This window comes from Ranitomeya variabilis, chromosome 6 (assembly GCF_051348905.1).
Source record: "Ranitomeya variabilis isolate aRanVar5 chromosome 6, aRanVar5.hap1, whole genome shotgun sequence".
Taxonomy (NCBI): Eukaryota; Metazoa; Chordata; class Amphibia; order Anura; family Dendrobatidae; genus Ranitomeya; species Ranitomeya variabilis.
In genome coordinates, this window is record NC_135237.1 from 400,578,561 (window position 1) to 400,592,047 (window position 13,487).

Genomic DNA, 13,487 nt, shown 5'->3' on the forward strand with positions numbered 1-13,487 from the left:
AGTGGAAAATGAAGTTACAGGCTGATCCAACTTCAGTGGAAATGCCTCAAGACAAGGAAATGATGCTCAGTAATGTGTGTGGCTTCCACGTGCCTGTATGACCTCCCTACAACGCCTGGGCATGCTCCTGATGAAGCGGCGGATGGTCTCCTGAGGGATCTCCTCTCAGACCTGGACTAAAGCATCTGCCAACTCCTGGATAGTCTGTGCTGCAATGTGACGTTGGTGGATGGTGCGAGACATGATGTCCCAGATGTGTTCAATCGGATTCAGGTCTGGGGAATGGGCAGGCCAGTCCATAGCTTCAATGCCTTCATCTTTCAGAAACTGGTGACACTCCAGCCACATGAGGTCTGGCATTGTCCTGCATTAAGAGGAACCCAGGGCCAACCGCACCAGCATATGGTCTCACAAGGGGTCTGAGGAGCTCATCTCGGTACCTAATGGCAGTCAGGCTGCCTCTGAAGAGCACATAGAGGGCTGTGCGGCCCTTCAAAGAAATGCCACCCCACACCATTACTGACCCACTGCCAAACCGGTCATGCTGAAGGGTGTTGCAGGCAGCAGTTCGCTCTCCACGGCGCCTCAAGACTCTGTCACGTCTGTCACATGTGCTCAGTGTGAACCTGCTTTCATCTGTGAAGAGCACAGGGCGCCAATGGCGAATTTGCCAATCCTGGTGTTCTGTGGCAAATGCCAAGCGTCTTGCATAGTGTTGGGCTGTGAGCACAACCCCCATCTGTGGACGTCAGGCACTCAGACCATCCTCTGGAGTCTGTTTCTAACCGTTTATGCAGACACATGCACATTTGTGGCCTGTTGGAGGTAACCTGTTGGAGGCTGAGGTAGCGGTCCTGCTGCTGGGTTGTTGCCCTCCTATGGCCCCCTCCACGTCTCCTGGTGTACTGGCCTGTCTCCTGGAAGCGCCTCCAGCCTCTGGACACTATGCTGACAGACACAGCAAACCTTCTTGCCACAGCTCGCATTGATGTGCCATCCTGGATGAGCTGCACTACCTGAGCCACTTGTGTGGGTTGTAGAGTCTGTCTCATGCTACCACGAGTGTGAAAGCACAACCAACATGCAAAAGTGACCAAAACATCAGCGAGAAAGCATTGGTACTGAGATGTGGTCTGTGGTCCCCACCTGCAGAACCACTCCTTTATTGAGCGTGTCTTGATAATTGCCAATAATTTCCATCAGTTGTCTATTCCATTTGCACAACAGCATGTGAAATTGATTGTCAAACTGTGTTGCTTCCTAAGTGGACAGTTTGATTTCACAGAAGCTTGATTTACTTGGAGTTATATTCTGTTTAAGTGTTCCCTTTATTTTGTTGAGCAATATATATATATCTACACTGTGCAAAAATGTTGTGACTTAAAGAGTTATGCTTTGACGTATCTCCCCCATAGTAACCTTCACATGCTGAATGTAGTTTTCAAACAACTAAAGGAAAACTGCAGCGCAGACAATTTGATATAAGGGGTGCACGCCTCTATGGGATTGATCCAAGAGTCACTAACAATAAATGACCCTCCTTGTAGAGTGTGTCAATGACTGCCTTCTGGAAATCTGTCATGTCAGCAGTCTTCCCCATGATTGTGTAGCCTACTAAAATAGACTAAGGGACCATTTTAAATGCTTAGGAAGCCTTTGCTGGTGTTTTTTTGTTAATTATTCTAATTTACTGAGATAATGACTTTTGGGTTTTCATTGGCTGTAAGCCATAATCATCAACATTAACAGAAATAAACACTTGAAATAGATGACTTTGTTTGCAATGACTGTATATAATATACGAGATTTCACTTTTTCTTTTTGAAGAACTGAAATAAATTAACTTTGAGAGGATATTCTAATTTTGTGAGAAGCTCCTGTATGTCTCCGGTTTCTTGCCATGTATGGCAGAAACAATTTTAATATCAAAATCACTAAATGAATTGTTTTGATAGTTAAATAACAAAAATATCACATGTAAAAGTAATTGTGTTAAATGCATGTGGTCTAGTCTGAGGTTTTCATGCACACATGTCAACATTTTTAGACTTCTCACCTCTCAGACATAAATGCTGGGCATTAAAGAAAAAGTAAGGTACATCTACCAAGCAACTGCCTGTACACTTTTCTGTACACGAAAAGTGGTAAATATTTCATGGATGTCGAATTTGACCCCACCACTTATACACTGGATTAACAGTGTTACAAAATATGCACCATTTTATAAATTGCTATATAATGGCAAGGAAATGCTCACAGAAACTCTAAAAGGCAACTGGTTTCTGATTCGCTTTTGCAGAATGATAGTGGAGTTATTTATCTATAGGGAGTTTGTTATCACAACCATAATTTAATGGCCACATTATATTAAGTCCATGATGGGATACTTCTATCAGCTGGAAATTTATTGCTTTTTGTAATTCTACGCCTGGCTTTTTCTTTCTTCTGTGGTCACACTTCTTTGCATGGACTTCTGATATGTTAAATGTACTCGGACAGACAGGACAGTTTTTGTTTCTGCCTCTATATTGCTTATTAATGCATTTTCTAACTACCGTAATATAAAGCATTTACAAAAAGTAATCTTTGTGTTAAACAAGATTGCATATGTGAAAATTTGCATGTTTGCTTTTTGGCTTCTCAGTTTAGCATTTTTTCTTTGCATTGTCAAAGCTGTATGACCATTTTTACAGCAATTATTCTGCATTTAATATTTTAGGCACTTTTTTTTTTACTTGATTACAAAATGTTGAGAAGTTCTTAGCCTTGGTGCTCAAAAAGGTCAGTTTATTTTGTTAATTTTTTTCACACAGCGCAAAAGAGTGCCAGTGACTTGCAAATGTATAATGCACAGAAGGGCTTACTTCTCCACATAGCTGGAACTTCACTTTTTGCTTCAAATGTGGTTGTGAAACTGGATGACATTCGAGGTCCCAAGACTGAGTATAATCACCTTGGTCTCTAGGAAAAAAAGTAACTGGCACCTGAAAAAAATAAATAAAAAAACAAAAACATTTAAGTCCAATAGCAATGCCAAATAATTTAAAACATCAAAAGGGTGGATAGTATTAAGGGGTATGTACACAGTGCTTTATTGCAGCAATTTTATCCATATGAAAAACAAAAAAGTGTTGACAGGAAAAACGCTGTGTATATTACAAGTATTTTTTGGTGCATTGCATTGAATGTTAACGCCTTAATGACCAGAGGTATTTTTGGGTTTGCATTTTCATTTTTTGCTCCCCTTCTTACCAGAACCATAATTTTTTAATTTTTTGGTCAATATGGCCATGTGAGGGCTTGTTTTTTGCCGCACAAGTTGTACTTTTGAATAACACCATTGGTTTTACCATGTAGTGTACTCGAAAACAGGAAAAAAAACATTCCAACTGCGGTGAAATTGACAAAAAACCCCCCCAAAAACTGCAATCCTACACTTGTTTTTTGTTTTGCCTTTTAAATAGGTTCGCTAAATGCTAAAACTGACCTGCCATTATGATTCTCCTGGTCATTATGAGTTCATAGACACAAAACATGTCTAGGTTCTTTTTCATTTAAGTAGTGAAAAAAAATTTCAAACTTTGTAAAAAAACAAACAAAAAAAAAAACATTTTCCAATACCTGTATCATCTCCATTTTTCATGATGCAATGTCGCGGAAACCAAAAAAAATGTAATTCTGGCGTTTTGATTTTTTCTCATTATGCCATTTAGCTATCAGGTGAATCCTTATTTTTATTGCTAGATCGGGCAATTCCGAAAGCGGCGATACCAGATATGTGCATGTTTTTTTTTGTTAAATTGTTTTATTTTGAATGGGGCTAAAGGGGAGTGATTTGAACTTTTATATATCTTTTTATTTTTCAAAACATTTTTTTTTTTTTGGCATGCTTCAATAGTCTTCATAGGAGATCAGAAGCTGCCATAACTCAATTGGCTCTGCTACATACAGGTGATGATCAGTTCGTCTGTATGTAGCTGAATTACTCACTTGTTATGAGCACCGACTACTGGGTGGCGCTCATAGCAAGGCAGCAGTGACAACCATAGAGGTCTCCAGGAGACCTCGGGTTGTCATGCCAACCCATCAGTGACCCGCGATCACGTTACAGGGGGCCACCGGTGGGTGGATTTCCAGCCCTATTGCCAGAAATGCATGTTAAATGCCACTGTCAGCGTTTGACAGCGGCATTTAACGGGTTAATAGAAGCGGGTGGATCGTGATACCACCCACGGCTGTTCCGTGCACATGTCAGCTGTTCAAAACAGCTGACATGTGCCGGGAAAGATGTGGGCTCATGGCCACATCAAAGGGAGGGAGTCTGACATCGGCGTAAATTTACACCCATTGTCAGAAAGGGGTTAAGAAATGCAAAAACGTTGAAATCTGTTAAAAAAAAAACAAAAAAAAAAAACACCGCAGCTCAAAATACACAAGGGAAAAAAAATGGAAAATTGCTAAGTGTGAACAATCTAAGTGATATACTTTTAGTTTCTCATGAGCACCAAGAACTCCAGACACACGAGAGCATCTAAAAGCTGCATAGGTGGTACGAAAGACATCTCCACTTTGATCAATAGCCTAAAGAAAGAGAAAAAAAAAAAAACACAACATGTGAGTCATGAGAACATGTGTAGGAGAAAAAAAAGAGTTAGTCAAAGACCTGAAAGAAATAGAATGGCTTTGCAACAACAAAAGAGGGATTTTTGGTACTCACTGTAAAATCTCTTTCTTGGAGCCTTCATTGGGAGACACAGGTAACTATGTTTAACTATGGGTGTGTGCTGCTTTCGCTAGGAGGCTGACACTAGGCTAATAAAAAAGGAAAATAGCTCCTCCCCAGCAGTACACACCCACCGAAAGGCACCAAGTACCTCAGTTGGTGTAAGAGCAGTAGGAGAAGCAACCAGAACTCAACATATGTACCAACCCAATAACAAAGGCACCTAGGCCCAAAAAGCGGTACAAACAGTTAGGGAGGGGTGCTGTGTCCCCCAGTGAAGGCTCCAAGAAAGATTTTAAGGTGAGTACCAAAAATCCCTCTATCGCTTCATTGGGGGACACAGGTAACTATGGGACGTCCAAAAGCAGTCCTAAGGGTGGGAACAGAAAGAATGCAAAGAAAACGGACTTAGGTCGGCCGGTGCGCAACCGCCGCCTGAAGTACCTTCCTACCCAAGCCTGCATCAGACGAGGCATGGGTATGAACCCTGTAAAACCTTGCAAACGTGTGCAAGGATGACCAGATCGCGGCCTTGCAAATCGGTAAGGTCGAAGCCTGGTGATGAACAGCCCAAGAAGCCCCCACGGCCCGGGTGGAGTGAGCCCTCACTCCCGGAGGAGGCTGTTTATCCTGACCACGGTAAGCCTCCAATGTAACCGAACGAAACCAATGGGCAATAGTGGACTTTGAAGGTCTTCGTAAGAGGCTTCCAGCTTCTGAGATGACAAATAGAGCATCAGAATGACGAAAGGAAGCAGTCCTTGAGAGGTTGACTCTTAATAGCTCTGACCAAATCCAGCTTGTGGAGAGACTTCTCCAGGGGATGGACCGGAGAGGGACATAGAGAAGGAAGGACAATGTCTTTATTGATGTAAAAAGAGGAGACCTCCTTGGGAAGAAAGGAAGGAACAGGTCTGGGAACTACCTTGTCCTGATGTAGAATCAGGAATGGAGAATGTCAAGATAAAGCTGCTAAATCGGAAACGCTCCTGATAGACGTAATGGCGATCAGGAAGGCCACCTTCCATGACAGGAAAGAAAAAGAAATCTCTTGAATGGGCTCAAAAGGTGCGCGTTGGAGGGTGCCGAGAACGACATTGAGATCCCATGGTTCTATCGGAGGATGGTAAGGTGGTGCTAGGTGGGCAACACCCTGAAGAAAGGTTTTCACTTGGGAACGGGAAGCCAGATCCCTCTGGAAGAGGATAGAGCGGAAACTTGACCTTTAAGGGTATTGAGTGAAAGACCAGAGTCGAGACCCACTTGAAGGAAACCAAGGATGGAAGGAAGGGAAAAGGACATTAGAAACAAGTTCTCCCCACACCACAGGAAAAAGGCCTTCCAATATCTGTGGTAAATGTGCAAGGAAGCTGGTTTTCTCGTCCTAATCATGGTCTGAATGACCTGGTGAGAAAAACCAGCCTCCTTCAGGACTGCGGCCTTAACAGTCATGCCGATAAACTCAGAGACTGAGAATTCTGGTGGAAGAGAAGGCCTTGTGAGGGAAGATCTGGACGGTCTGGAAGCCTCCAGGGGTCAAGGTTTACCAGCTCCGCATACCAAGGACATTTTGGCCAGTCTGGAGCTATCAGGATTACGGGAATCCCTTCTGTCTTTATCTTTTTCACGACCCTTGGAATCAAGGGGAGAGGCAGAAAAAGATAAGGCAGCTGAAACTGGGACCAACGGGATCACTAGGGCATCGCACCTGATGGCCAGCGGATCCAGGGACCTGGCCACAAACAGAGGAAACTTGCGGTTCATTCGAGACCCCATGAGGTCGACGTCCAGAGTGGCCCATCTCTGACATATTTGGTTGAAGAGGGCGGGATTGAGGGATCACTCGCCTGATGCGAGGCCCTGACGACTCAGAAAATTGGTGGCACAATTTTCCACCCCAGAATGTGAACGGCTGATATGGCAGGGACGTGACGTTCCGCCCATCGCAGAATCCTTGTCACCTCTGTCATAACCTGTTTGCTGCGAGTCCCGCCTTGGTGGTGTTATGCAAGCCAAAGCCGTGGCGATGTCCAATTGAATGCAGATCGTCTTGCCTGCGAGGAGGGACTGCCAGCGGAGTAGGGCAAGAAAGATTACCCTGATCTCCAGAAGACTGGTGGGGAGAAGGGCTTCCTGAGCGTTTAAGCGACCCTGTGCTGTGGGATGAAGGAAGACCGCTCCCCAACCGTGGAGACTGGCGTCGATCGTGATGACTTGCCACTGGAGAGGGAGAAAGGACCTCCCACGTAGGACTGAGACTGATAGTGTCCACCAAGTCAGAGATTGCCTCACCTTGAGAGGCAGAAGTACCAGTTGGTCCAGGGAGACTTTTCTTGTCACAAGCAGACAAGAGGGCCAGCTGAAGAGGACGGGTGAGGAATTGGGCATAAAGCACGGCTTCCATGGAAGGCAATCATCTTCCCCAGATCCCTCGTAAGGGAAGAGGAGCTGGTCACCTTAAAAAGCGGATCCCCTGGCAGAGATGAAAACTTGTCCTTTGGAAGGAAGACACGTGTCTGGGCCGTGTCGAACTCCATATCCAGGAACACCAGGTGCTGAGCTGGGAGCAGGGAAGATTTCTCTCTGTTGACTATCCAGCTGAGACGGACCAGAGTGTCCAGAGTGACCTGAAGACTCTGGATGCAGTCTCATCGGGATGGCCCTTTTATCAGGAGATCGTCCAGGTAAGGGATTATGAGGGTCCCCTTGGAGCGAAGGATGGCCATGACCGCTGCCATGACCTTCGTGAACAACCTGGGGGCAGATGCCAGACCGAAAGGAAGGGCCGTGAACTGATAATGATCCTCCTGGATCTCAAACCGAAGGAATCTCTGATACTGCACACAAACAGGAATGTGGAGATAATCATCCTGGATGTCTAAAGAGCAAAGAAATTCTTCTGGCTCCATGGAGGAGATCACCAAGCGTAAGGACTCCATCCTGAAGTTGTGGATCTGAACGTGACAGTTCAACTGCTTGAGGTACAAGATCGGATGGAGAGATCCGTCTTTTTTCGAGACTACAAAAAGATTGAAGTAGAACCCTGAAGAACGGCTACGATTACTCCTGAGTGTAGAAGGGAAGAAACGGCCTGAAGAACCCCTGGGGCTTGGGACGGAAGTTTTGGTGGGCGACACAAAGAAACGTCTGCCTGGAGGGAGAGTCGATCTTGTAACCGGACGTAAGTAATGATCTCTCTGACTCAGGCGTCGCCGACCACCGACAACCATGCGTCCCTGAAGAGAAGAAGCCGGCCTCCCACCCTGGAAATATTCCCAGGTGGGGGGGTGACCTGTCATTTAGAGGAGAACCTGTGAGAGCGGGACCCAGAGGGCTTGGAGGAGCAGGCCTTTGGCCTTCAGTGAGGTGCCGGTTTGAAGGATGGTTTTTATTCTTTCCCTTGGGGCAGCTGAGTGGTCCTGCTGGGAGAAGTCCCTGAAGAGGAGAAAGGTCGAAAGGAACGAAAGGGCAGGGGCCCTTTCCTATTGAGAGGACATTTAAGTCTGGACTGAGTAAGACAAGTACTCTTTCCCCCCCGGTAGCGTCCAAAATTATCTGGTCCAGTCTGGACCCAAAGAGCCTGGAACCCTGAAAGGCAAGGTTGGTGAGGGACTTCTTAGAAGTTGAATCTGTATTCCACACTTTCAACAAAAGGATGTGGCGTATGGCGGCGATGTTGCTGCTTGCTCTAGCGGAACAAGCGCCACATCCAAGGAGGCAGCCAGAAGATATTTGCTGATTTGAGCAATCTGGTCTGCCAGCTTATCCGGAGGAGCTGCCACTACGATGCCCTGGCGAAGTATCTTGGCCCAGGCAGAGATGGATTTTGCCACCCAGGTAGAGGCGAAGCTGGGGCAGAGGGAGGCACTAGTCGCTTCAAAGGCCAATCTGGCCAAAGACTTAATCTGCCTGTCTGTAGCGTCCTTAAGAGACACACCATCCGGTAGAGACATAACTGTTTTGGAGGACACGCGAGAGACCGGCATGTCCACCTTATGGGACTCTGCCCATTTGCCGACAAGATCTGGACTAAAGGGATAAAGGATGTCTAGCTGTTTCCTTCCTGGGAAGCGCTTTTCGGGATGTTCCCAATGTTTAGCCATAGTTGCTTCAAACTCTTTGTGATTGGGAAAGATCCGGGAAGGACGCTTTACCCATTTGAAGGAAACCGAGTGCTCTTGAGTGGGAACCTCGTCCTCTTTTAGTTTAAGAGTTTGAGTAATAGCCAAGATAAGGCTATCTATCATGTTCTGCATCTTTGAAGCCTGGTGGGCATCCGAGTCAGACTCGGACTGGAACCCACATCCGACCCAAAGTCTGCCTCTGAGGAGGGGGAATGGGGTGAGGGGGGCATCCTGGATGATGCAGAGGGTCTCGGTGCAGCTTGAAAGAGCCCGCTTCCTAGACCTTTTGTCTGATCTGTCCCTACGAAGGTCGTGGTCAGGTGCGTGCGAATCACCCTGAGAGATGTTCGGAGCACTGGTGGCGGTAGAGGAAGATGTTCCAGGACCTGGACCAGGGACTGGGATACTTTTGTCAGGTCAGAGACTGACTGAGACATAGCAACAGCCCACTTTGGGGGGAGGGGTGTGCTCTCATCCCGGGCATTAGAGTGTTCCTGTGGGGCAGACATGGTGGAAGGACTGCAGGATGGGAAGAAAGGGGAAGGCTGACCTAAAGACCACTTTAATTTGCAGTGGGCACAGGCGTAATGAATCAAAGTGGGCTTGGAGGGATGACGAGAAGCCCTTGCAGAGTTGGGCGTAACTCGAGCCTTGTTGATACTGCTGAAGAGACTATATAGGAGGACAGAGGCAAGGAAAGAGAGGGCAGAGCCTACCCGATGCCATCTATAGCCAGCAGATGACCGAAGGTTAGCTGTGTTCCCCTTGTCCGAAGTCCGTAGGCAGATGGAACGAGTCTGCAGCCAAAGAAAAAAACACAGGATCAGAAGAGACATAGATCCAAGATGGTCTCGGCAAAGCAGACACAGCAGCACGCTGCAGAGTGGGGGGCGTGGCTAAGGAGAAATGGAGGGGAAGAATCCAGTTGGCTGACGTGCCGGAGGGGGCGTGGTCAGCCTTGAAGATCTGCCGGCCGGTAGAAAACAAAAGTGCCCTTCTGATAGGCTGACGCGTTGGGAGCGTCAGGGGAGGGGGGCGTAGAGACAGAAAGGCGCCGAAAAGACGTGTGCAAAGCGGGGGGTGTGGCCTAGTCAGAGCAGAGACTCTCTGACCCGGCGAGGCCCCCTATAGTTTAAAAAGAGCGCGATATTCAAGTGCTCGGTCCCCCACCCAAAAATGGCAGGGAGGAGGCGCAGCCAGTGGAAGTATAGAAAAAAATGGCCGCCGCTGATGAAAAACTCCCTTTTAAGGGACGAAAAATTAAAGGGGGGTCCTGCCTGCGCAGCGCTGCTGGGGAGGAAAGAGCTGCTACTGCTAGAGGTGTCCTATCCCTGTTAAGGGACAGGACCTTCCTGTGCCGCTGCTGGTAAAAACCTACATTACCTGCAGGTGGGTCCACGATTCCTCTTCAAAGATGAGGATCACATCAGGAGCCCTCGGTTGGGAGAGGGTCACTAGCATCTGGGATCCTCCTTACCACACCGTCTTCTCCTACCGTCTCCAGACGGTGCAGAAGATGGCATCAACCCCTTACAAGAAGGGGGGAGGTCACCGCTGGTGACCACCGTCTTCCTCTCAGCCCTCTCCGAGGAGAGGGGTGAGGAGAGGAAAAGGCAAGGACTCGCCACCAGGAATCACCCTGAAACACCGATAAGTGTGACAGGGGATAAAGTTCTGCCTGTGGATCAGAGAGTGGGCGATGTGGGTGACAGCACACTGCTCTCTTGGTCGCATACATGTGGGAAAACAGGGTGAGACAGTACACCCTGTTACCTTAGAACGATGAACCTGAAAAACAAAGGGAAAGGATTAATAAACACAAACAGGGAACCTGCAAAGGAAAATGCGTATCTGGGATCCGCCTCCTACAGGCACTAAGCTTAAACTGAGGTACTTGGTGCCTGTCGGTGGGTGTATACTGCTGGGGAGGAGCTATTTTCTTTTTTTTTGCCTAGCATCAGCCTACTATCGACAGCAGCATACACCCGTAGTTAAACATGGTTACCTGTGTCCCCCAATAATGCGAAAGAAAGATTATATTTACACAGTCGTTATTTAATGCACATTTTCATGGTCAAAGCCAAAAGATAAAAGAATATCTTTTAAATGTACAAACACTCTGTAAAACTAAGTGATATGAATGCCAAGCCACTGTGATCTCTACTTGGTATTGCTGCTGGACCCCAATCACTCAGGTGAAGGAAAGCTTCAAAAACAAGTCATGAACAATGGACTAAAGTGATGCCTAATTTTACATTCTTTCTTAACATCGTAATTAGAATTGGTGTGAATCATTTTGATACCCTGCGTCCAGTCCATTTTCATTGTCCGTAATCTGAGACGCCCCAAGTAGTCTTATGTGACGGCAGCCTCGGCTCCTCTTTAGATTAGTCAGTCTAGCGCAACATCATATGGGCATCACACTGCTACAGTGATGTGCGCCAAGCAAGCAAATCGAAAGAATTGCCATGGATGACGTCAAGAATGTAGGAATCAGAATTACCAGGAGTCCATCATGACAGCACACCATGAGGTTGTCCTTCTCATTCTCTAGGGACTGGGAACACAAGAGAGATTTAAAGCCTCCCCCTCCCCTCTCAGTGTTTTTTAATAATAATAATAATAATAATAATAATTTTTATTTATATAGCGCCAACATATATTCCGCAACACTTTACAATTAAGCGGGGACATGTACAAACAATAAATTCAGTACGAGTTAAGACAATTTAAACAGTGACATTAGGAGTGAGGTCCCTGCTCGCAAGCTTACAATCTACAAGGAAATGGGGGGACACAATAGGTGAAAAGTGCTTGTTATTTCAGGTCTGGCAATTATAATACATAGGGATTTTCATACAAAGCTGCATGATCCGGTCATCAGCCCATGTGTTTAAGTGCAATAGTCAAGTATCAAGTGCAGTTAATCGTGTGCATGGAGGGTGTGGAGACAGATGAATAGTAGGGTGCAGATTCAGAGTAATATTTGGAGGGAGGGAACAGGGCAAAGTTAGTTTACTGAGTAGTTGGTGTGGTAGGCTTGTTTGAAGAGATGGGTTTTTAAAGCCCGCTTGAATAGGTCGGGGCTAGGCATCAGTCTGATCGTCTGGGGAAGTGCATTCCACAGAGCTGGCGCAGCACGAGAGAAGTCTTGGAGACGGAGGTGTGAGGTTCGGATTACAGGGGATGTTAGTATTAGGTCGTTTTTTTTACCAATCACCACACCAGGATGGATGCAATTCAATTTTTTTAAATTCTCCAAAACAAATGTGATCTCCACAAAGGTACAAGGAATTCAGGTGAGGGAATTTAAGGGTGCCGTCATGATGGACTCCTGGAATTGCAATTACCGGTAGTGCCAATTGCTACTTTCCAGGAAGTCCCTCATGACCGTACACCAGGAGAAAAAAAATAAATGAATGGATTTTAGGGTTAGACTACCGCCTTGCCGAACTTTCCTTCCATAGGCCATCTGTTGGCCAGATAATAAGTCCAACTTGTAATGTCTACAAAATGTATTTAGGCTAGACCAGGTTGTGGCTCTACAAATCTGGTCCACAGAGGTTCATGCCCGTTCAGCCCAAGAAGCAGCGATTGTCCTCGTTGAATGAGTCTCAACACCTTCCGGCGGTGGTTTCCCCTCTGATACATAAGCCAAGAAAATTGTGGACATGATCCATAAGGCCAATAAATTTTGAAATCTTCTTGAAATCGTTTTTGAAATCTTCTTGTCTTTGTTCTTCCCCTCAAATTGGAGGAAGAGGTTTGAATCATGCCTCCAACCTTTGGTAGCCTCCACATATTGTAGAACAGTCTGTCTTACATTCAGTAAATTAAACATTCATTCCTTCTGGTTTTTCAGATGCTGGCAAAAGGAGGGCAGGATAATCTCCTGGTTCACGTTGGCACGGGACTCTACCTTCAGAGGAAACGTTGGGTCAAGCTTAAGTATAATATGATCTTCCAGTATATGCTGAAAAGGATCTCTCAATGCCAAGGCCTGGATTTCACCTAAGCTTTTTGCCGAAGTGACGGCCACCAAGAAACTTGTCTTCAGGGTAAGCATTTTGATGTTAATGTCCTCCTGAGGTTCATAAGGAGACTTACCGTACATAGGGCATTTAGTACTGGGTTTAGATCCCACGGAGGAATGGATTTCCTAACTGTTAATTGCTTTAGAAAATCTAGCAACTTAGGGATGGCTTGCCAACAGATAGTCAAGAAAAACGCTGAGCGGTGAGATCCTGACTCCTAGCGTATTTGACCTCAGGCCCTTCTTGAACCCTAGCTGTAAGAAATCCAGGATTCAAGGGATGTTCAGGTAGGAGGAGCTGACAACGGTTTCCCTATATTAAGAGCAGAACTTTTTCCACAATTTTCTTGTAAATAGGTTAAGTCACTGGTTTCCAGTTCGCCTGCATCATCGTGACCACCTGATCTGACAGAACTCTGAGACACTAGGAACTGCCTCTCAGGATCCAAAGCTATTAGATGCAATAGGTCTATATGGTGAAGTAGGAGGGGACCTTGAGAAAAAAGGTCATCCCTTTCTAGAAGTGGATCTTCTAGAGCCACGGGACTTAAATAAGGAAACCAGCTTGTATTACTGTAGCCCGATCTTCAAGAATCTCTCTTAAGAC

General features: G+C 46.1%; 1 protein-coding gene across 3 annotated transcripts in view; it reads right to left on the reverse strand.

Moving 5' to 3' along the window:
• The window catches only part of CEP192 (centrosomal protein 192), a 241,915-nt gene that overhangs the window by 14,456 nt on the left and 213,972 nt on the right, over positions 1-13,487 (reverse strand). For all 3 annotated transcript variants that reach the window (XM_077270146.1, XM_077270148.1, XM_077270147.1), the window contains 2 exons: positions 4,486-4,581; positions 2,865-2,984 (listed from right to left, as the gene is read on the reverse strand). In XM_077270146.1, coding sequence (XP_077126261.1) covers positions 2,865-2,984; positions 4,486-4,581 — 216 coding nt within the window. The remainder of the gene's footprint in view (positions 1-2,864; positions 2,985-4,485; positions 4,582-13,487) is intronic.